Source organism: Passer domesticus, chromosome W, assembly GCF_036417665.1.
Source record: "Passer domesticus isolate bPasDom1 chromosome W, bPasDom1.hap1, whole genome shotgun sequence".
Classification (NCBI taxonomy): Eukaryota; Metazoa; Chordata; class Aves; order Passeriformes; family Passeridae; genus Passer; species Passer domesticus.
In genome coordinates this window covers 10,370,412-10,395,791 of record NC_087511.1, presented here as the reverse complement: position 1 = coordinate 10,395,791, position 25,380 = coordinate 10,370,412, and the positions used below count along the sequence as shown (strand labels likewise).

Genomic DNA, 25,380 nt, shown 5'->3' with positions numbered 1-25,380 from the left:
TTCAACAAGGCCAAGTGTCCTGCACCTGGTCAGGGCAATCCCAAGCACAAGTACAGGTTGGGCAGAGAATGCATTGAGAACAGCCCTGTCAAGAAGAGACTTGGGAACAGTAGATGACAAGAAGCTCAACATGAGCTAGCAATCTACACTCGCAGCCCAGAAACCAACTGTGTCCTGGGCTGCATCCAAAGCAGTGTGGCCAGCAGGTCAAGGTGGGGGCAGGGAGATTCTCCTCCTCTACTCCACTCTTGTGGACATAAGGAGGATATGGAGCTGCTGGAGCAAGTCCAGCAGAGACCACGAAGATGCTCAGAGGGCTGAAGCACCTCTGCCAAGAAGACAGACTGAGAGAGTTGGGAGTGTTCAGTCTGTTTCCAGTTCAGAAAGCTGTTCAGAAAAGAAGGCAGATTGTAGAGCACTTTCCAGTAATGGAAGAGGGGTTGGAACTAGATGATCTTTAAGGTTCCTTCCAACCCAAACCATTCTAGGATTCTATGATCGCAGGAGGGTGAAGAGTCAGAGAAGTTATCACTTGTTGACAATATAATCTTCAAAGCTTTATTGTCTCTCTCCAAAAAAAACCCCAAACCAGACCAAACAAAAGAAAAAAAAACTATCTCAAGTACCAACAATGCCTACTTGTCCTGTGTTAGATGAGAAGATACGTGCCAGGCTTGGTGTCATGGAATTCCAGACAACACTAGACAAATACAAGTCACCTCAATTATATGCCTCTCTAATGCCTTTGTCCAGAAGCAAAAAAAAAACAAAACCAAAACCTGCTTCATATTGTCTGGACTTGGCACTTATGGAATTTGACACTGGATTATGACCTATTTGTTCTTATATGTGCATGAGGAAGATTCTGATCTTTGTTATATTGCCAGTCTAGCAAGTAGTGTATGTAAAGGCTATCTAGAAACTGCCAGTGTTTCCCAGAAACATGGAAATTACAACTCAGTTGAGCAAACAAGTACCAGTTGATTGGTCTTCTGGTAGCAAGTCTGCACTAATCTAGAATAATCAAGGAATTATCCAAGGACACCCACCTATAAAATTGAATGCAATGGCAGGCAGCTTTGTTAGTAGCTCAAAGAGCATCTCAGATATTTAAAATTACATTCCTTATCCTTGCTGTGGCAAAAGATCCAAAACAGGTGACAGCTTCAATGTGCAAACTGTAACAATATCAGCACCAGAATGAGGATTTTTTACATGATCTCACTTGTGGTCAGGCAATGCCTGGCTGCTCCATGGTATAGCTGATCTTGGCCATTTCAGGATCAATTAACTTAAAGAAGAATGAACAACTGCCAAATGCACTCTCAAATACAATGTCATGTTGGCAATTAGCTAAAAAGAAACTTTTGCAACTTCAGTCTTGAAGGAAAACAAAGAGTAAGCAAGCACAAAAGCAACACACTTATTCTGATGTATGCTTTTAATTTGCTATTATTTCTGCAATTCCAAACATGTTTCAGCATACAATCAGAGAAATAAGACTTACCTCAACTATACTAATCATATGAGGAAGCAGGCGATCCATTCGAACTTCTAGCAACATTACCAGAGCACGACAAACATTTTTGCGTACTTCAGGCTCCTCATCACCAGCCAGTGCAAAAAGATTCTGTTGGGAAGTAATACCAGTAGAAAAGCCTCAATTCATCTAGTTCAACTTGTATTAAAATTTACATTATTGGCAAACTAAAGTATGGAAACATGTACTTCTGTACCATCCCACCCCACACCTCAGAAAACCATATTATTTCCTAAAGACATGGTTTAGCAAATGAACTCTTCAAACTTTCAATGTGTATTGTTACCCAGTGTTTTGGTCATGTGTACATTAGACACAAGAACATTATTCCCTGATTTTTTTTCCCTAAACATTAATTAAGTTCTGAGGCTAGAAAATGCCTTCAGAACATAACAGCAGCAAATAAAATACCCTGGTTAAGCCAAAATATCATCCTTCTAATCCACATTCACTAGTAGTATTCAGAGAGACCCATAATCTAGACTCAGTGACATGGTGATCCCTGTACTGAACTCTCCATGACACGTGACAGACTGCTCCCAGTACCTCTGTGCAAGAAGAGTTTCCTCTATTTATGAAAAGGAAGCATTTTCAAAATACTATTTCCTTGGGCTGGGAGAGTGCTTAGACTAATTTAAGCATAAGCATGCAGAATGACTTTCAACCCATGGGGATTGAAGCTAAGAATGGGAAGCCATCAGTGTGGAGTTCAGGGGTAGTGGAGGTTTTAAAACATTATTCAAAGCTCTTGATAAATTAGATATGCTATTTGACTTACCCCTCCAAGCAAAAATGCACTCACCTCAATAAAAGAATCTATGTGCAACATAAGAGCTTGAGTTCTGCTGATGATAAATTGATTGACACACGCAACAGCATGAGACCTACAAATTGAACAGTTAAAATATATATGCTTTTCATGTCTTAAACATTTTCTAAACTGTACATAGGCATCACAAACATTAGGAAGTAAATAACACTGTGTCTTAGGTTGCAAATGCAAGATGTGGCTGGGGGGTGTGTATTCTATTACCATCTGTTAGAGGTGGGGCAGTTATCTTCTGTTAATTGGGCCACCTGTTAAAACCAAGTGAGGCAGTTTTCTTTATCTCTTCCTTGACCTATCCTCCCTCAATGGAGATATCTTCTGTTAATGGGCCATTGAGTGTTACCGCCTCACTGATGAAATTACATCATCCCATTGTGAGATGCTCCACCCAGGGGGAGGAGCCAAGCATTCCTACCTGGATATAAATGGAGATTTGGAACAACACAGGCAGCCTTTTCTCACTAGTTTCCCAGAAGATCAGGCCCATCTACACCACCACTGGGCCTTCAAAGGAAAACTACATCCTTTCTACAGGCTCTTTGTTTCAACAGAACTGCATCTATCACTCCAGGAGGACGGCAGCCACCATTTAATTGGACTGCTACCAACACCCTGACCAACAGGGTATCAGGTTGCATTGTGACTCTGTCAGTGTTGTTTTGTATTACTGCATTTTAATTTTTAATTTTTTGTAATAAAGAACTGCTATTTCTACTCCCATATCTTTGCCTGAGAACCTCTTAATTTCAAAATTATAATAATTTGGAGGGAGGGGGTTTACATTTTCCATTTCAAGAGAGGTTCCTGCCTTCCTTAGCAGACACCTGTCTTTTCAAACCAAGACACACTGTCCAAGCGTATTCTAGAGGCAAGAGGGATGAAATCTGACTATCTATATTGTTACCAATACAAATTAGTAAATCATATTTTTAAGTACCACTATATACTCCAATATATCTAATAAATAAATTTTAAATTAAGTATTCAGTAAATAAGAACCATAGCAGGATGACTACCTGGCACATTTGTTCCAAACAGTATGTAAGGATGGTCTTTTTCAGTATATTATGATTATCAATTTTCTCTGATATTGTTGCTAGATGAAGACTCATTTGCACCTAGTGACCTAACACAATACTTATTCTTCAAGGACCACTGGCCTATGGAACCACACAATGTTTTCTGTAGGAAGAAGAACTGGAAAGCAGCCAGCCCTGTTATGCCAACTTTTACCAGTTAAGCAGGTGGTCAGGTATGACTTTGGGGTCGCCAACCACCAGGGACAACCAAAAAGAACCTCAGGACAGAAAAACACATGTGTAAAAGGGAGGGAAAATATGTTAATTACTTTGAGGAAATTATTATAATACGTATGTTTCTTCTGGGAAAACCTATGTATATGCATGTAAAATATAGCATATAAACAGGAGCTCTTTCTGTACTCAAGATGCACAAGATTTTGGAGGAGCTATCCCCCTGTGCATCTGGCTAAATAAAGAATGCCTGCTTCTTAACGCTACATTAGCGTTAAGGAGTTTTATTTTCACTGATTTTTGGTAACAATGTTAACAATTCCATACAAGTTAACATGGTGAAATTTTAGCATGCCCTTCTTCACTGCTAAGAATCCAACTGCCTTTGCAAGATTTTTACCATTTAAAGAGACCAATATGCATCAGTAATATAGTTGTAGCTTAGAACAAATACACACTTGCATTAGGATACATAATAAAACAATTGTGGTAGAAACAAATTTAAAGTGAAGAGCTGGTTCTTTATTCCATTTAATGCAAAGCCATTGCTTACAAGTCTTTTTCATTCTCAGAGACACAAAAGCCAAATTATATAAGTAGAGGCACAATATAAAGCTACCTTTAAAAGCCTCTGAAGATCCATTAAAGTATTTTTACTAATCTAACTTCAAATATCTAGTCTCTTCAGACATTTTGTGGAAGAGAGTCTCATAAAACAGTGTTCAAAAGTTCTCTTCACAGATTTAAATACTGATAATATTTAAATACTATTAAGTACTAATACTATTTTACTGACACAACTAATATTCTTCATTCTTCAGTACTATGTACTGAAACCAGGCAACAGGTCAGCAGATGATCTGCTTTAAAGTTGAAACTGGTTTACCTATTTCAAAGCAAAAGCTTATCTTCCTGTAGTGTTGCATTTTAGTTAAATGGTATGCTCTGTCTCACCCCTCCAAAATGTATGGTATATTCCAAGCCTGTGGTCCTGCCCTGAACCATCATGTATCTGTAATCCCATTGGCCCAAGTCTTATTCCGTGCCCACTTTGAATGTCCCTCTTAAGCTGTGCAAGGGGGACCAGACTCTCTCTTGGCCCTTCCCTCCCCTAGGCTCTCCCCCTCTCTCCCCCTCCCTCTCCCTTTCCCCTTCCCCCTCAGTAACCATGCTGCTCCCCGGGGGTGAGACCCCAAATAAACCCTCATTTAATTAGCACCCTCAGAAGCCGTGTGGAGTCTCCTTGCCTGCCTGCTGCTTCCAGTGAATACACACCTTAGGGGGCCCTCCAGGTACTCCCTGGGGTGCCCCCCCCAAAACGAACTGCATCATCTTCCTACAAGTTCCAGTTCATGCTTTGTTATATATTTTTCTTAGTGTGCATCTATTTTAGGGGAGTTTCTAAATCTCATTAAATCCTATCAAGATATATTCATAGTTATATGCTTCCTTTTACTCTTCACCATCTATACTACTGCTGGTAATAACTGAGCCCTCCAAGTTGTAGAATCTTTTGATATAATTTTCAAAGAGGAGTCCAAAGACACATTTCAGACAATCACCCAGAATGACTGAGGTTGGAAGGGACCTCTGTAGATCATTTGCTCAAGTAGGGCCACCTACAGCTGGTTGCACAGGACCACATCACAACAGTGTGAGAGACTGGAAGGCTTGTTGGCTTGAAACATTTTGGGTGCATATGTGGGAGAAGGAGCAGGTTGGGCCTTGCTCTGGTGAGGCAGTGCCCTGTTCTGCACACCCCATGCCCCCATGGGCCTGTATCCCAGCCCCTGCAGGGGTCACCAATCACTGGCACACTGGAGGCAATGCTCCACACCCCACCCCTGGAGCCCCAATCTAGCCCCAGACTAATCAGATGACTGGAAGTCCCACCTGGGGGAAGGACCCAGGAAAGCCAAAGGGTATTTAACTAAGGACATGAGGTGAGCACATGTTTTGACCCTACTTCTTGGAATTTCTATCAGCTGAACACTGTGGAACTAGGAGTGGTAGCTATATTTGTTCTTTTCTCTATCTTTTTTTGTCTGTCTCTCTCCTTTTTCTAATTCCCTCTTCTTGGGAGTTTTGAGTAATTTAAAATTGGATGGGCTTGGAGTTTGTTAAGTTGAATGGGCTAAGTTAATGCTTTGAGAAGTGTTTTATGTTGATTGAATGCTGCTCTAAACTTTTGCCAAAGTTCTCTGATTTTACAAAGTTGACAGTAATTTTTTTTTGTTGTTTTCACCCCTTGAGAATATCTTGTCAGTACTTCCCTGTGTGTCAAACTCAGAGTACGTGAACAACCATAAGCCCTTTTAAGAGTCTCATCAAGCGAGTTTACTGGGGCCTTACAGATAGCTTTTGAATATCTCCAAGGATGGGAACTCTACTACCTTTCTGGGGTAACCTGTGCCAGTTCTTGGTCATCCTCACAGTAAAAAAAGTGCTTCTCAATGTTCAGAGGGAACCTCCTGTATCTCAGTCTGTGCCCACTGCCACATGTCCTGTCACTGGACACAACTGAAAAGAGCCTGGCTCTGTCTTCTTTGCACCCTCCCTTCGGGTATTTATACACATGGATGATGTCACCCCTGAACCTCCTCTTCTCCAGGCTAAACAGTCCCAGCTTTCTCAGTCTTTCCTCATAGGAGAGATGCTCCAGTCCCTTCATCATCACTGCAGCCCTTTACTAGACTTCCTCTAGTAGCTCCATGTCTCTCTTGTACTAGGGAACCCAGAACAGGGCACAGTACTTCAGGTGTAGCCTCATCTGGAGGGTGAGGGGAAGGATTGCCTCCCATGCTGACAACACTCTAGCCCAGGATGAGATTCACGTTCTTTGTGGCAAGGGCACATTGCTGGCTCATTTCAGGGTGTCATGGTTTGACATGAGAGACATTTATGGAAGTGATGCAAGGAATCTGGCCAGGCCGGGCCCCCAGCAGCTGCCAGGCAGGAAGGGGGGGAGGCTGCAGAGCCCTGGCTGGAGCAGGGCCGGCCTAGGCTGCTAAGATCTTGCTGTCAGGTCCCCTCCCCCCAGCGCAGCTGAGATCAGAGGCAGCCCTGCAGCCATGCAGAGTGGTCCTGCGGCTGGAATTGAACGCAGAGAAAACCAAAGACCAACCATGAAGCCGATGCTGACACAGCTGCAGCTCCTGCCACAAGTTACTGGCCGGTCAGATGATCATTTGCAGGGCCCAGGCGACATGTTAACCCTTTCAGTGCTTCAATCCTCCCTCGAGTGAAAGGAAGAAGATGCAAGCATGTACAGGAACAACATGAAGACATCAAGGTCAGTGAAAAAGAAGTCAAGTCCCAGATGGGAGGGATGAGGAGATGCCTTGATTTTGGGGCTGAAATCCTCTTGTAAGCTATGGAGAAAAAGACTCTTTCCCTATAATGCATGAAACTATGGGGAGATGAAGGGTTCAAATTGATATTGAGCAAAGGCCTCCATGTTAAAGTAAGCAGATGTTCAAGTAGCTGTGATCCCATGAGAAGTTTGAACAGAGAAAGAGAGTAGTCCTGTGCCCCCAGGAGAAGATGATCTCTGTTCCCAGGGATTAAGATGATTTTAGAAATAGATAATGAGAATTTTTGCCTTTGAACATCTCATCTTTAAAACAATACCCCATAAGTCAACATAGCCCATAGACAAGCTGTGGGAAGGCTTGTGGAAATGGGAGGGACTTCATGACTGCAGATTTCCCCAGGCAGCTGCTAGTCATAGAAATTGAGAGCCACAAGAGGACTGTTTTTTCCTCTTGTGGAGAAGTCTCCATAACATTAACAAGAGGGACTTCTCTCCCTAAGTGAACTGAAGAACTATTTTAGAGGTGGTAAACTGACTGGAAATTTTAGGTTTTGTTTCTTTACATTGTCAGTGGGAAAGAAAAGGTTGTGGGGTGAGGAGAAGTGTTCTGAAGGGTTCATTTTGATTCCTACTACTTTTTTTCCTTTTAGCTACTGTTAATAAATTTTTCTTTATACCCTTTTAAAGTTTTGAACCTGCTTTGCCTTTCTTCTAATCCTGTCTCACAGCAGGAAGTGAGTGCATCGGTGATTGGCCAGCACCGAAACCGGCCACACTCTTTGGTGCATTGGGACAAGAAATCTTAAAATTGGGGAAATCTTAAATTGGCAAACCAAAACCCCTACACAGGGTAAAAGCTACTGTTCTTGTTGATAAATATTAGCAATAACAAATTAATTTTGGAATTTTTCTTCTATACTTCTGTTACTTTGGAGAGATTAATACTGTATTAAAGTAAAAGGATGTTGAACCAATTCAATTTGATCTATATGAAAGATAAAGAGCTTTACAAGTTTTCATGGAGTTAAAGCAGAAAAATACTTTTCTGCAAGAACTCAGAAACCATTATCAGCAAATGATTTTTTACTCTTTCATTGCTGCAGTAATAACAAATGCAAGATAGTTCTTTCTAATCAGAATTTGAAATTTTAACCACGGCATTGAAACTTTCATAATAATATGAAAATTCTTAAAAAATAATTTAGTTTTCAAAGTCAGACAGATTTTTGATTTGGAAGATGTATAAAGAGGTGAGGCTGATCTAATAACTAAACAGATAAGTATGGAAATGACCAATGCATAAAATTGCTGTGCCTTCTCACATTTGCATATGCAGGACCATTTTAAAAAACTAAGTTTGTTTGAAACGGATCTACAAAATATCAACCTCTCTGGACATGTAAATAAATTTTTAACAGATAACTTTAGTATAGCACCTAAACCTACCTTATTTTTGGACTGCTGTGTTTGAAGAACTGCAAGAATTTAGGTATCATGATATTGAGTGGTCGGTCCAATACATCACTGTCTAAAATTTCAGCAGAATCTTCGCATATCTTCTGAAGCGCACCAAATGCACCCTGTTTAAAAACAAAAACAAACAAACAAACAACAACAACAAAAAACCCAAAGCAAAAGAAAATCTGTTATTTTACATTTTGAAGAAAGCAACATTTCAGGGTATTTACAGAACAGGTAATTTTAGCAAAAGACTGCAGTAAACGTAGCTAATTAACAAAGTAAATGTAGCTAACTCAATATGGAGTTAAATTAAAATAGCCTTAAAGACTTTTTATTTAAGCATTTTATATTGTCATCTGTAAGATCTCAAGCTGGATGAGTCTATAATAGGTAAGTGGTAATTTTAATTTTAACATTCAGTGCTCATTTATTTAATCATATTTAAAAAATGCTTAAAAGCAAGATTTTTTAAAAAATCAGACAAGATTTTTCTCCTCATAGCTTAAAACAGTTGAGCTGGTATTTATTTTCCTTCATGAATACTGGAAAAAAATTATTATATATGTGCATACAAAATACTATACATATCTATGAAGAAAGGCAAAAAATAAATTTACATGATAATACATTTCAAAATAAGCCTCTTTACCTCACAGGTATTGTAATCTTCAGAATCCAACAGGCTGCAAAGCTTTGGTAAGAGGTCAGGCCAATTCTGCAATTCCCCTTTTGAAGCAATGGTTGTTATCAGAATGCCTAAGTGAATCAGAGGAATAAAGGAAATGAGATCACATATATCTTCACAGGTTTCACACCATTTTTCTCATTTTACTCTTCTCAAAGATCTAAGGAGTTAGGTGCCCCCCCCCCCCCCCCAAAACGAACTGCTACATTGTTTTATTAAGAGCTGTCAAGCATAAAAAGAGGAAGTACATTTAATTACAAATTATATTTGAAGGGCTTTGAAATGCAAAGGCAGTTTGCCCCTTCCTGCTATCATGAAGGACTCAGATGTGAGACATCAAGCACAAAGTAATTCCAGTTAAGGTAATAATCATGTCCAAACACTGCAGGGTAGGTTCTGCTCTAAGTTTACTAAAAACTGTATAAATCTTGACCTCCAGTAGAGTATCCATCTCAAGTCACTCCCTCTTTATTATGATACAAAGGTATGAACACTGGAAGCTGTCATTCAATAAAATGATAACTCATTGCTAAATTATGTGTTCACAACTTTACTATGTTTACACAAAACATTAAGGGCACATGCTGATGTCCAGGTGTTAGAAATATAAATTACTTGTTGGTAGAATTGCCTTTTTGAGGTTTAGGGCTTGACATGCCTCACTGATCTCAGACCTAGGGGGAGGTTACCAAAGCTTGGGGAGGATGTACCCCTGATAGTGGACACAAAGAATGCAGAATTTACAGGCCATAAGGATATTTGGCAGAACTCCCAAGAAAAGGAAGAAACTAATAAAGCCAACTCAGCAACTGTGTTGAAATCAGCTCCGACTGGGTAAAAGGTAATTCTGGCAGGGGGAGATTGTGACCACTGACTCACAGACTACTAATGCAAGAAACCCACAGACCCAAAAGAAGAGGAAGACTGAGCATATGAACTAATTAGCATGAGAAGCAAGAGAATCATCAACCAATAGAAGGTAGAATACTAATTCATAAAAGAACTGGGTAGCTTGTAGACAATGAACATTAATGCCTTTGTTTGCTAAAAATGTATAAATAACATAAAGCTTTGATGATTGGGGAGCCAACCTTTTGTGGGTTACCACCCAGCTCCCTGCTTTGTGCCTACTACAACAAAGAAATAGAAGTACCTCTGTAGCTATGATATTTTATGGAAAATCCTTTCCTAGGATTTTTCCTCTCCTGAGACATGAGGGCCTCAGGAAAGAAATGTAAACAATAACTATGTGCTGCTGTGGAATGCAACAGGTGCATCTTCCATTGGTCCATGTGGATTGTTTTCACTTGATGACCAATCACAGCCACCTGTGCCAAGGCTGTGAGCAGTCACAGGATTTTGTTATGCATTCTATTCTATTCTTGTTCACCTTCTGATCATTCTTCTCTCTCTGTTCTTTTAGTATAGTTTTAATGTAGTATGTTAGTATAATATATAACATAATAAATCAGCCTTCTGAGAAAATGGAGTCAAGCCTCATGTCCCCACACTTGGAGCTTCCACCGCAACATACCTCGTCCTCAGTGTGTGAATTGGCGCTGTGCACAGGGCAGAAGGCCCACGTTCAGGACAAAAGACAGATACCTACTAACAGCTTACACACTATGGCAGGTCATCCAGTGATCAGCTGTAGGGGTTGGCTGATTCACATCCAGCAGAGAGGATGGCTGAAAGAGTCACTTCCATTTTTAACACATACAGAAATGCCAGGAAAAACTAATTAGGTGACAGGAACGGGGAAGGCTGCTTATAAACTAGGACTGACTATGAGTCCATTTTGCCTCAACTAATAATCTCCCAAATGAAAAGTGATGAATAAAAACTTTCCTAAGCTTTTTCATCGAGCTAATCACCATATATCCCCTTTCTTTGAAATAAAATGTTAAAATTATTATTACATATACAAGAATACAGAACAATATTGCACAGAAACCTCCTAAATAGATGCATTTATTTCCTGTTAAGTTTGTGGGTCCTAAACATATGCAACTGTATTTTTTGAACTTGAATCCACATTTCAGTGTTGGCACAAGGTTTTTTAAAAACTGTACCACACAGCACAAAGAAGTTTCACAATGTTAGTAATTTCAGAGTTTAAAAAAAACCAAACACCTAAGTAAGGATGCAACAATGTGTAGTTATCATTGCATCTCCAATCACAGTCCTAAAATAGACTTTATTGCCATCTTCATCATCCTCAGTGAGGTGACTTCTGAGAATGGGATTAATCAGTTTGCTTCCATCTTGATCAAAAGGTATCAGCTTTTGTTTGGGTAACATCAGATGCTAAAGACTACAAATGCTGCATTACTTCTTCCCTGATGCTATTTTGATGTACTTTCTCATCCTCCTCTCAGAACTCCAGAGATCTTATTTGTGATTGGCTCATTAGGTTGTCAGTGCTTGAACAGCAAAAATACATATGCATCTGTGGTGATTTGACCCTGGCTGGATGCCAGGTACCCACCAAAGCCACTCTATCACTCCCCTCCTCAACTGGACAGGGGAGAGAAAATATAACAAAAGGTTCATGAGTTAAGGATGGGGAGAGACCACCCACTGATTACCATAATGGGCAAAACAGACTCAACTTAGCAAAATGAGTTGAATGTATTAACAATCAAAACCAGAGCAGGAAAATGAGAAGTAAAACAAATCCTAAAAACACCTTCCTCCTTCCCAGGCTTAACTTTATTCCTGATTCTCTATCTTCTTCCCCCCACAGCAGGGCAGGGAGATAGAGCATGAGGGTTATGATCAGTTCATCACATGTTTCTGCCACTGTTTCCTCTTCAGGTAAAGGAGTCCTTCCCCTGCTCCAGCATGGGATCCCTCCTACAGGAGGCAGTCCTCCACAAACTTCTCCAGCATGAGTACTTCCCACAGGCTTCAGCCCTTCACAAACTGCTCCAATGTGGGTCCTTTCCATGGGGTGCTGTCCTTAAGGAACAGGCTGCTCCAGTGTAGATCCTCCATGGGATCACAAGTCCTGCCAACAAACCTGCCCCAGCATGGGCACCCCTTCCCACAAGGCCCAGGTCCTGCCAGGAGCCTTCTCCAGCATGGGATTCCCACATGGTCACAACCTTCTTTCAGGCATCCACATGCTCCAACATGGGTGTCCTCCATGGGCTGCAGGGGCACAGCTGCTTCACCATGGTCTGCACTATGTGTCAGAGACTGAAATAGTTCATGCCTCAAACACTGATATAAAGTTTTGCCCATTATAGCAAAACTGTATGAAGAAGCCCACCCCTGCCTAAAAGATGTCTGACTGGGACTTTGGACTGAAAGTCAAATTGATGATTAGAAACCCATTCTTCAGTCATCTCAGGCCCAGGGAGAAGGAAACAAACAAGGAAAAGAATGAGAGCCAAACCCAGAAGCCATGATGAGTCACCTCTGCCTGGATTTGGGTTGGGGGAGACCACAGCCCACAGAAGCCAGGTTACACAGGCTCCCCCCGAAACAAAGAGGGGGGAGGTTTCAGGTGTGTGGGTGTAACCTCTGGTCAGAGGCAGTGAATACCCACCCTCCCTTACACAAACTGGCCCAGCTGTGGAACCCTGTCCTAGGATGAGGTTATGATGCTTGTATCCCCACCCAATGGTGTGTTCTGTTAATGCTGGATATTATGTTCTGTGCCTTCAAGACTGGCTCTGAAGAGCAAGGTTTGTTTTCGTTTGTTATCAGCCTGCTCCCCCACGGCTGGCGGGACAGAGAGATGGGGCAGTACATAGTGCGGCTTTTGCTTTTTGCTTTGCTTTTTGCTGCTTGCTTTGCTCTTGCTCCTGCTGTGCTCCTGCTTTGCTTTTGCTTTTTGCTTCTGCTTGTTAGTTAGTTCAGCTAAGCAGTCCAGATTTTTCCCTGGACTGTTTTTCCTTTCCCTTTTTGGAACCATTCAAACCTGCTCCGTACTGGGACCTGGGAAACACCAAGAGTTTGCATCTTGTGGCTGCAGCAGCATTCTCCAGTGCCGGAGGGACCGACAACAGAGCGACCACTCCCAGGAAAGACTTTCTGAATTTGTCATTCTTTTCAGATTGGTGAAAGAGTGTTGTCATCTGGTATTGTTCATTTTGTGTGCTGGGGGTGTTTTGCCTGTTAAATAAACAGGTTGTTTCCACTTCTCTCTGAGGAATCCTTCCCGAACCGGTAGGGGGGAGGGGCCATGTGGGTTTGCTTTCTGGGGGAGGGCCCCCTTTGGAGGTTTTCTCCCAGATTTGCCCTAATCCAGGACAGCTATCAATGGTCTGATAAGGACGGGCCCCATATCTACTTACTAGTAGGACCTAGAAAAGAAACTTTGAATTTTTCTAATTGATATAGGAGCCCAAATATGTCTAATCACCTCCACAGATGCTGAAAAACTCAAGTTTTAAAAGAAAAAAGGGTCCATCTACCAGGATTTAATGGACAAAGTATTATATGTTATACTGCCAAATTACATTTATGGTTACCTGGGGAAAACTGATGACCTCACACACATTTGCAATTGCAGACCATGAAGAAAATATTTTAGGACACAATATTCTTAAAGGAAAAGTTTGGCAATTGCCAAATATGAATGTTTGGTTTATTCAGGCCTGCAAAATCTCCAAATAGTAAATTTTCTGGAGAAAATAGGAAAATTAATCTATTAAAAATGTCTTCAGTTTTACCTGGCTGTACTGCAACCAATATGAAACAGTACCCTATTTCTCCTGCAGCCAGAGAAGGGATAAATTAAGTAATTAGGGATATAGAATACAGGGGTATTTTATTTAGGACACAATCCCCATACAATTCTCCTGTTAGGTCAGTAAGGAAATGGGAGCTGGTACTTAACTACTGATTATTGGTGGCTGAATGCCAACACAAGACCATTTCCTGCTGCAATCCCAAACATTGCTAGTCTCACTGCTACCCTGCAAGTAGCTGCACCTAAATGGATGGCAGTTTTAGATGTAAAAGACATGTTCTTCATGGTTCCAGTTCAGGAAGAAGAAAAGCCCAAATTTGCATTTACTTGGGAGGGGATGTAATATACCTTTAATTGCCTACCCCAAGGCTATAAGCATTCACCCACAATAGCACACAATGCTCTAGCTAAATTCCTTCAACAAAAAGAAATCCTGGGAGGGGTACAAATTTATCAATACATTGATGATGTGTTGATAGGAGGTGAAGGGGAAAGTTAGGCAAGAACAACAGCACAGGATATATGGAATAAATTAAATTATGAGGGGATTAGAAGTGCCCTCTGCTAAATGCCAAGGCCCCTCTAAGGAGGTAAAATTCCTGGGAGCCTGGTGGATTTCTGGTCAGGCTGTAATCCCAGAGAAAACCATTAGAAAATTGGATGCTAAACCCACCCTGACTTGTTTTAGAATTTTTAGAGACCTATAGGCAAAAGAGTGGGGAGAGAACACTGGCATGAATTTTATAAGTTTGGGACAGTGGTTGTGTATCTATTCACTTATTAGTGGGTCAAAAAGATCTATTAACTCCTATAGCCACTGATAATAAAATCCAGCAGGGGTATGCTCAACTACGGAATATCAGGGGTCCTGATGGATGGGATATTGCTGCAGCTACGCTGCATCGATGACTGTGTGCAGCAGTTTTAACAGCACACACAGACACTGCTGAGTTAGTGTCATCCCTCAGAACTGGTGTACAATGGAAAAAGGTATTGGATCACTGCAGCAGGTGGGGGCAACTCATGCACTGACCACAGGGTCTAATCCTGACAAAGTAGCAGTAACGAGAAGTATTAAAATACTGTTTGTGAATGGGGCACTTGATGAATTGAAACCCCTCATTGTATCAAGTCATGAATGCTACTGGTAACATAAGTGCATCAATAAATGCCTTGATGGATACTGGGGCTATGGTCTCAGAGCCAGCTGTGCAGGTAGTAAGAGAAAATAAGCCAGCAAAGCTGAAGAGTCACCTCACAGGTGACAAGGTAAACGTCCAGCTTGGATGGGCAAGGAGGTCTTGAAGGAACTTAGGAATAAAAGGAGGATGCATCATCTTTGGAAGGAGGGTCAGATCTTTCAGGAAGTATTTAAGGGGGCTGCTAGGGCATGTAGGAAAAAAAAAATAGGGAGGCCAAAGCTCAGTTTGAACTTAAAATGGCAACTTCTGTAAAGGATAAAAATTACTTTACAAATATATTAATAGTAAAAGGAAGGGTAAGACCAACCTTTGTTCTTTACTGGATAAAAGAGGGAACTTAGTGACTGCAGATGAGGAGAAGGCAGAAGTGCTTAACACCTTCTTTGCCTCAGTCTTTAATGGGAAGACGGCTTGTCCCCAAGACAACTGTCCCCTTGGGTTGGTTGATGGTGCCAGGGAACAGAATGGGTCCCCCCATTATCCAAGAGGAGGCAGTCAGAGAACTTCTGAGATGCTTGGATATTCATAAATCTATGGGACCAGATGGGATCCATCCCAGGGTGATGACAGCTGGCAGATGAGCTTGTGAAGACACTCTCCATCATTTACCAACAGTCTTGGCTCACTGGCAAGGTTCCAGATGACTGGAAGCTGGCCAATGTGACACCCATTCATAAAAAGGGTGGGAAGGAGGATCCTAGTAATTATAGACCAGTCAGCCTGACCTCAGTACCTGGCAAGATAATGGAGCAATTTATACTGAGTGTCATCATACAGCATCTACAGAATGGCCAGGGTATCAGACCCAGCCAGCATGGGTTTAGGAAGGGTAGGTCATCTTTGACCAACCTGATCTCTTTTTATGACCAGGTGACCTGCTTGGTGGATGCAGGAAAGGCTGTGGATGTTGTCTATTTGGACTTCAGCAAGGCCTTTGACACTGTCTCCCACAGCACACTCCTGGAAAAGCTGGCAGCCCACGGCTTGGACAGGAGCACTCTTTGCTGGGTTAAGAACTGGCTGGATGGCTGGGCCCAGAGAGTGGTGGTGAATGGTGCTGCATCCAGCTGGCGGCCAGTCACCAGTGGTGTCCCTCAGGGACCTGTGCTGGGGCCAGTTCTGTTTCATATTTTTATTGATGACATGGATGAGGGGATTGAGTCTTTCATTAGTAAATTTGCAGATGACACTAAGCTGGGAGCATGTGTCGATCTGTTGGAAGGTAGGACGGCTCTGCAGAGAGACCTGGAATGGTTGGATGAATGGGCAGAGTCTAACAAGATGAAGTTTAATAAGTCCAAGTGCCAAGTCCTGCATTTTGGCCACAATAACCCCCTACAGCATTATAGGCTGGGGATGGTGTGGCTGGACAGTGCCCAGGCAGAAAAGGACCTGGGGGTACTGGTTGACAGCCAACTGAACATGAGCCAGCAGTGTGCCCTGGTGGCCAAGAAGGCCAATGGCATCCTGGCCTGTATTAGGAATAGTGTGGCCAGCAGGACCAGGGAGGTCATTCTCCCCTTCTACTCGGCACTGGTGAGGCCACATCTTGAGTACTGTGTCCAATTCTGGGCCCCCCAGTTTAGGAAAGACATTGAGATGCTTGAGTGCGTCCAGAGGAGGGCAACAAGGCTGGTAAGGGGCTTGGAACACAAGCCCTATGAGGAACAACTGAGGGAGCTGGGGTTGTTTAGCCTGGAGAAAAGGAGACTCAGAAGTGACCTTATCACTCTCTACAACTACCTGAAGGGTACTTGTAGTCAGGTGGGGGTTGGTCTCTTTCTCCAGGCAGCAACTGGCAGAATGAGAGGTCACAGTCTCAAGCTGCATCAAGGTAAATATAGGTTGGATATTAGGAAGAAGTTTTTCACTGAAAGAGTCATAAAGTACTGGAATGGTCTGCCCAGGGAAGTGGTGGAGTCACCATCCCTGGATGTGTTTAAAAAAAGACTGGATGTGGCACTTGGTGCCATGGTTTAGTTGAGGTGTCAGGGAACAGGTTGGACTCAATGATCTTGAAGGTCTCTTCCAACATTGTGATTCTGTGTAGAACATTCTTGTCCAAGCCAGTGTTCCACAGTGTCCTGGTTTGAGACAAATTTGTGAGGAAACTTCCCAACAGGGCTGTCTCCTCTAAAAGGCAGATTCCAGCAGATCAGGTAATAGGGGATACACAGCATCATAGTCACCCCAGGACACACAGTCAGAAATAGATAGAATGACAACATCAGAAATATTTCACCATTGGTAAAAGTTAGCACCTACAAAAAGAAATAATCCCACCACCACCCCTCCTTCAACCTCAAAGCACTGCATCTGCTGACAAATGTCCCCCTACATTGCCCCTGCTGCAGCCTCTCACCAGGGGAGGGACCAATGCCCCTGTATTCTTCTCACTATAAAGTGGCATCTGGAGGGACTTTGCATGTGTCTGGTGGATACAGGTGCAGAAGTTACTGTATTACATGGTGATAGTGCTCCTAATGAAGCTACTTCCCAGATCTGTGGCTTGGGAGACAGTTCCACCCCTGCCCTCCAAGCTAAGGTTGCTTTAACAATAGAAGATGTCCCCCTATTTGTCACAAAGGTGTTAATTTCCCCAATTAAATATATCTTGGGCAATAGTATGCTGGCAGGCCACACTGTTGAAACACTGAATTATCATTTTTGTTTTGTGACTCCACAAGTGGCATTTGCCACTCTATCTATAACTGTTTTTTGTGGGGTCCTGAAGTGGGTCCCTGTTGCACTGCCAGTGCCTGCCAAGGTGGTAAATGTAAAGCAGTATCCCATTCCAGGAGGGGAAGAGGAAATTACTCAAACAATTCAGGCCCTCCAACAAGTGGGAATCAGAGAAACCATGACTGCTTTTAATAACCCCATTTGGCCTGTTTGAAAACTGGATGGCACTTGGAGAGTGACTGTTGATTACAGAAAATTGAATAAAATCACCCCCCCCTTGCACTTATGGTACCAGATATAGAAAAAATCAGGAAAAATCTACAGCCCTGAAAGGTGGTAATGGATCTTGCTAATGCTTTCTTTTCAATAGCTATTGCTTCAGAGACTCAGGATCAGTTGGTCTTTATCTGGCAACAAAAGCAATGTATACTTTTCAGGTATTGCCTCAGGGATGTAAACACAGTCCCTCCATTTGCCACCAGATGGTGGCAGCTGATGTAGCACTGTGGTCAGGTGCTGTCACTGTTGATGATCCATTGATTATGGTGCAGGCACAAGAAACTGAGGCAGATGCTGAATTACTGAAAGGCTGCTTACAAGACCGAGGCTGGGCAATTAATCCATAGAAAATACAGGACCCTAATACAACTGTGCAGTTTTGGGGATAGTTTGGCATGGGCAGCTTAGAGAAATACCAAACACAGTCCAGCAAACAGTGCAGCAATTCCCTGTACTGACCATAGTGAAACAACTGCAAACTTTCCTGGGACTTTTAGGGTAGTGAAGAACATTTATTCCACGCCTAGCGGTACTGATGCGCTTTCTGCAGAAATGGACCGGGAATGTTATAGATATGGGTAGTAATTCGTGGGAATAAAAGGTGTATCAAAATATATATGTATAAAATGAACTACTGGTGTAGAAGGGGGGGGGGGGGGGGGAGATTCTTCCCCAGGATGGCAAAACTGCGGCAGATGGACAGAGAGACACCACCACATTTGCATTCGAAGAAAACTCTGGCTGCACAGGAGATGGGCATTCACAAGGACCTGCACCCAGTGATGCCCAAGCGATGATGGCCCAGACAAGATACCTATCTGAGAGGACCGGGGCCATGAACACTTTCCATCTGAATGCCAGATTCCGGGAATAGGGGAAGCGTATTATTCTATTCCTGGACGGAGGCTTTGTGCAGCCCGAGCCAGTGAAAGAAACCAACTTGAATATGAAGAACTCAGAAAGAAACAAAGACATCCTGCCGCGGGCGAAATAAACTGTATAAGAATCACTGCCTCGGAGCAGTCGGTGTGGACGGGGTAGAATTGGTGCTAGTGAGGCCAATCTCATGTTCACCCGCATCACCTCCCGGGGGTGGTATGCTGTCCGATTGATTGGTGGCTGTCGAGACTGTATTATGGTCGCGAAATAAATTTTATTTTTTATATTTTTATTAAAATTGGCTATTTTTCATTTTTCATCTATAACAGGGAAGAAAGATGTTTGGCAATGGATCAAGCAACAACAAGAAGCCTTTGATGCCTGCAAGAATTCTTTGATTGAGCATGCCCAATTTTACACTCCTAGGCAAGGAAATCCTTTTGCACTAGAAGTAACAATTCTAGATTACAGTCTTGTAGGGATTGTAGCAGACAGCTGGGCTGAAAAATCAGAAAGAACCAATAGGATTTTGGTCTAAAGTATTACAAGGCTCTGCTACACATTATGCCCCAATAGAAAAACAAATTCTAGCTGTAGTTTGGGCATTGCAACAAACTGAAAGAATCACAGGCCAAGATAATGTGACTGTACACACACCCAGTCCCATTCATGGGTGGGTAACTGATAATTCTGTCGAGGCTCACACAGGGGTGGCCCAGGCAACCACACATTGGAAATGCAAACATTATTTACAGCAACAATTTTTACTGTGGAAAGTGCATGTAGCCACTTCACATGCCACCTTTCTGGGAACTGTGCCCACCCTGAGGGAACCTTCCCCTGGAGATCTCCCTGCATCTCCTGTGGAGGAAGCACCCCCTTAGGACAAGTTAACAGAAGAGCACAGGAAAGATGCCTGGTTTACTGATGGAAGAGCAACATACACAGCCACTGGACAGAGACAATGGAGAGCAGTTACATGTGGTCCAGTTCCAGGACTCATACTATGGCAAATTAGTGTACAGGCATCTAGTCAGTGGGCTGAGTTGGTCACAGTGTCCCTTGCTATCTTGGAAGGGCAAGTATATTACTTATACACTGACAGTTGGGTTGTATACAAAAGCCTCATGATGTTGTTACCCTGCTGGGCCTGAGAAGATTGGCATGTACAGAAATACCCTGTAATGGGGGCAGATATATGACAACAAATTTGGCAACATGTACAAGAACATCCCTCAAAAGTAAGACATGGTCTCAGCCCATTAGAAGGATTACTGAAGTCACAAAATAATAGGCAAGTAGATGACACAAGCTCTGCTGAGGTACATGCACAAGCTATGGATGCTTGTGGACATCAGTCAGCTCTTACTGCATGTGCCTAGGATATTGTCCACAACCAAACCCCTCTGCCATTACATGTATATTAGATATTTGCACATAACTGCACTTACTATTTGTAAACAGCTGCATTTAAGACCATTATATAGGCCCTGGGGGAAAATAAAGCAGGGACAGTGGACTCTTGACTATCTGGCAGGTTGCTTGCCCCCATCAAGGGGGTGGCAATATGTATTCACTGCTGTAGGTACAGTTAGGATTGCTCTTTGCTAATCTCACCAAATATACCAACCAACACAACACGACTAAAGCATTAGAACAACTCCATCATCAATGTAGACCTCCTCATCAAATAGAGTGACCAAGGAACACATTTTAGGGGATGCAATGCCCAAGATGGTGCTCAAAGCCTGGGAATAGATTGGCTATTCCACATTGCCTATCAAACCCAAGATAATGGACTGACTGAAAGAATGAATGGGATGTTGGAAGGAACAACTGAAAAAGTTAACCACTACTAAAACTTTACAACAGTGGAGTGCACACCTTACAAAAGCAGTTTTGTCGTTAAACAACTGGAATATTCATAACCAAATGCGCTATAACTGCATCACGTCACCTCCAGTACCAAACATGGTGAGGATTGAGATTCTTCCAGATGGTATCTCTCCCAAAATATCAACTACAGGGGAAATGGAATTGTTTGCACCAATGGATTGTGTGGTGGGACTACAGTCTGTTAGTGTAGATATAAAAATTCATGTAATAACTGTCACAAATGAGTGTGTTTGAGATCGCTTAAACCCCTGACAATCCAGTATGATTCTATACTCCAACTTCTCCCCTTATGCTACATCCTCTGTTAATATCAGATTTTCGAGTTTTGTATTTCAGATATCTTCAACAACTACCAGGGCTTTATTGGGGGGACAATGCTGGAATTCTGTTATTGGTGCCATGAACCCACCATCAAATTGAAGTTTGGTCTGAAAAAGCGTAAACCAAACCTCTTCAATCTGTGTGGGCAATCAGCCCATCTCATGGCTAACAGGCCTGGAGTAATTTTAGCTGAAGGAGTTGGGGCAACAGCGTATATATTACTGGAAGGAGATTACACTCCTATTTTCCTTCCTTACCACAGGTTGGTTTGTTGTGCTTTGTAGACTTGTGTTGAGTTTTTTGCAAGACAATGGACATATGCAACATATGCACAATCCAGCCTTCATAGAAACTGAGTAAAGGTCACAATGCCCTTGAAGGGCACAAAAGAAGAAGAACACCTCAGAAGCAGACAGTTCAGGATGTAAAGGCAGACAAGAAAACCACAGCGAGACACATGAAGAAAGACTAATTAAAATTAACTGAAAAATTAAAACGCGTGCACGGAAGGATTTAACCAATCATGTTCAAGCTTGAGGCTTGAACAGTAGAACACAGTATAAATATAATAGCTTGCTTTTTGCAATAAATCGGCTTCACTTGATCATATTGATCATGGTGTGATGTCCCGTTCCTGATCCTCTGCAGACTTGTATGACATACACATACTCTGGATAGATTTCTGCAGGTTTACTATGTGAAAAATTGTGTGTGGTAACATTTTTCCTTTTCCTTCTCCAAGTAACAAATATAGAGCACCTGGGCTATGCCTTCACCTAAGGTTTAAATTGGACATCAAAGACAATTGTTGCCCTGTATGTGGAAGTAACTGCACTACAGCTGGTAAGCTCACCAGATCAGTTGTTGATGACCTACCTCCTGTCTCAACACCACATACACTGTTCTGAGTTTGAGGGCATGTGCTGCTTCAACATGACTGCTGAATCAGCTGCATTGAGAGGAACATTTGACATCGACAGGACTTCATTCATCAACTAAGGCAACCTATTGGTGGTGCCTTGCTAGCTGAGTGGTTTAAATCTCCAGCAGGAGGACTGGGATATTTATCTTAGACCATTATATGTTTATTCCTTTTTTTCTTTTTGCTCCATTAAGTGCCTCTGCAAATTACCCTTTTCTACACTTCCAGCCCCAGTGGCAGTAGTCTCTTGAGAGAGAGGGTAGGATGCTGTTGGGAGGAAACAGAAGCAGAAGAATGGTGAGGAGGATGGTAGATTTGCTCAAGGGACCTTGCAGCTGGGAATGCCAAGGCCTGGAGAATAACAGTGCAGGAAACTCCATGTATTATGCCTACAGCTGTTTATCCTCTGTCTGTTATGAGAAGTAGAATCTCTGTGTAGAGATAACATAGGAGTTTGGAGAGATTTGGAGACCCTCTCACAGACATGCTTGAGCTCCCAGTCTTAGGAGAGGAAAGATCAAAGCTCAGAGATCATAAAAAGCACAGAGGAGATTACAGCATGGTGGTAAAGTACATGTGTGTAGGCCCTTGATAAATGGGTGCAAACAGCAGCCCTACCACTCGCTAGGAAGGACTGAGTCTAATGGTGCTGTGTTCCTGCTTGTGTGTCTCCACCCAGGTGTTGCTTTGGAATCCTCCACTTAGTGAGGTAATGAAATAAATTTATTCCTTGCATTTCAGCCGTTGTTTTGTGGTTGTTTTGGCCACCTGCCTGTGTCAACTCACACAGATGGTCTCCAACTGCAATGGACAATTTTACAACTTGTTATTGTAATATTGTTATTAATCGGAATCAGGTTTTTAATTGAAATCATTGTATATATGTGTCATGGTTTTGCCTGAGAGACATTTAAGGAAGTAATGCAAAGTTTCCAACCACTAGAAAACTAGACACGCCTCTGTGAAAAACACATATTAAAAGACAAAGAAACCTGGGAACTTCCTCTATCCCTGCCAGCTGGGAGCGAAGTAACATGACTGGGCGACCCCTACCATGGCACCAGGCCGGACGGCCCTGCTGCGGGGCTGGACCCCCTTCCCCTGGGCCCCAGATGGAGCCGGCCTTGCTAACATCTAGATGCTTGCTACACCCGCACAGCCCAGGGCCTAGCCGAACCCGCTGGGCCCCGGGAGCAGCCCCGGGTCAGCACCAGTAGAAGTTGCCCATAACGGTCGGGCAGGGGGAAGGAGAAACCACTATCCTCCCCCCCCCAAGTACTGCTGCTGATGAGTTCTAGCCCGGCTGATTAAATCCCAGCCGCCCCTCCAGCCACAGCTCCTACAGTCTATAGCAGCCAGCCCTACCAATCAGGTTGACCATCTGCAGGCTCCAGGCGACATGTTAACCCTTTCAGTGGTTCAATCCTCCCTCGAATGAGAGAAAGGAACAAAATACAAGCATATAAAGGAACAACATGAAAACACCATGGTCAGTGAGGATGAAATTAAGTCCCAGATAGGAGGGATGACGAGATACCTTAATTTTACAGCAAAAATCCTCTTCTAAGATATGGAGAAAAGACTCTTTTCTCTATAACACATAAAACTATGGAGAGATTAAGGGTTCAAATTGATATCGAGCAAAAAACCTCCATGCTAAAGTAAACAGATATTAAAGTAGCTGTGATCCCATGAAAAGTTTGAACAAAGAAAGAGAGAAGAGTAGTCCTGTGTCTCCAGGAGAAGATGATTTCTGTTCCCAGGGATTAAGATGATTTTAGAAATAGATAATGAGAACTTTTGCCTTTAACCAACTCATCTTTAAAACAATACCCCATAAGTCAATATAACCCATAAACAAGCTGTGGGAAGGCTTGTGGAAAATGAGAGGGGCTTCACAATAGCAGATTTCCCCCATGCGGCTGCTATTCATGACCAAATTAAGAACCACGAGAGAACTGTTTTTCCTCTTGTGGAAAAGTCTCCGCAACATTAACAAGAAGAACTTCTCTCCCTAAATCACAGAATCACAGAATTTCTAGGTTGGAAGGGACCTTTAAGATCATCGAGTCCAACCCATGTTCTAACACCTCAACTAGGTCATGGCATGAAGAAAGACTATTTTAGAGGTAGAAAACTGATTAGAAATTTTAAGTTTTGTTCTTTACATTGTCAGTGGAAAAGAAAAAGTTGTAGGTAAAACAGAAGTGTTCTGAAGGGTTTGTTTTGATTCTTACTACTTTTTTTTTTTAGTTACTATTAATAAAAATTTTATTATACCCTTTTAAAATTTTGAACCTACTTTGTCTTTCTCCTAATCCTATCTCACAACAGGAAGTAAGTACATTGGTAATTGACCAGCACCGAAACCGGCCACACTCTTTAATGCGTTAACCGGAAAATCTTAAAATTAGGGAAATCTTAAATTGGTGAACTAAAACCACTATAATATGTGTGGTACCTAATCCAACAAATAAGGATACTAACCCTTCCAGAAGTATATAAATTGAAATAATAATTGGGTTTTTTAACCAAAATCGATAGCTAACTATGTATTATGCTCTGTTTAATATTTCTGGATAAATTCTAACTGATTTTGATAATAACTTTGTGTGTAAACATGTAATGTATAATTATAAAATAGCTAATACTATCAAACCACATGAGTTAAAATAGTAAACCTTAGGAGACTGATGTACCTCAACATATTTAAGGATAATGTACACATATGCAATGGATGCTTTTATAGCATGAAGGCAAGAGATACCTGCGTTACTATTTCATGAGACAACAATTGACTGAAGTCACATGGTAGAGTGTAGCAGGATGCTCTGCCTGGAATGGGGAAAACTCGAACAATGTCCTATTTGCAAAGCTATCAAAGATAATGAAAAAGGGGGAGTCCTGCTGCTTTTGGTGTTGAACAACGCTGAAACCAGTGTGACTCATCAATCCCAAAGTTTAACACCCTGATAGTGAGATGAAGATGTGGTAGACCTGGTAAAATACCCAGATAAAGGAACAAATTATACTACTGATAATTTATCTAAAGCTGCTGAGCTGACACAGCTGGTCTGGAGACATATGACTGACAGTCAATTACTTTATACTATAAAAGCCCAGTCCCAAATTTTAATGTCAGAGTCTTTTAACATACCCCTCCTTGAAGTGTATCTGTGGAGATTCCTCCCTTAAATGGGGACATTTCTCAAGGTTACTCTTCGAGGCCGAGCAAAAGAGATTTGCTCACGATCACTGGTATGGGTGAGTAACATCAATCTCAACTGGTTTTGCTAGCTTTAATATTGCTTCAAAATAGTGCACTATATTATACCAGTAGTTATAACTCCTATACTGTGCAGTAAATAATTCTGATTAAGATATTTTTGTCTAATCATTATCATAATAAGTCATAT

At 42.1% G+C, this 25,380-nt stretch overlaps 1 protein-coding gene across 5 annotated transcripts in view; it reads right to left on the bottom strand.

Annotated features, from left to right (window-relative positions):
- The window catches only part of LOC135288986 (transportin-1-like), a 128,000-nt gene that overhangs the window by 69,524 nt on the left and 33,096 nt on the right, over positions 1 to 25,380 (bottom strand). For all 5 annotated transcript variants that reach the window (XR_010351783.1, XM_064402358.1, XM_064402357.1 and 2 more), the window contains 4 exons: positions 9,046 to 9,152; positions 8,382 to 8,515; positions 2,343 to 2,424; positions 1,508 to 1,630 (listed from right to left, as the gene is read on the bottom strand). Coding sequence is in view for 4 of the 5 variants with exons in the window: in XM_064402358.1 (XP_064258428.1) it covers positions 1,508 to 1,630; positions 2,343 to 2,424; positions 8,382 to 8,515; positions 9,046 to 9,152 (446 nt within the window). In the remaining variant the exon portion in view is untranslated. The remainder of the gene's footprint in view (positions 1 to 1,507; positions 1,631 to 2,342; positions 2,425 to 8,381; positions 8,516 to 9,045; positions 9,153 to 25,380) is intronic.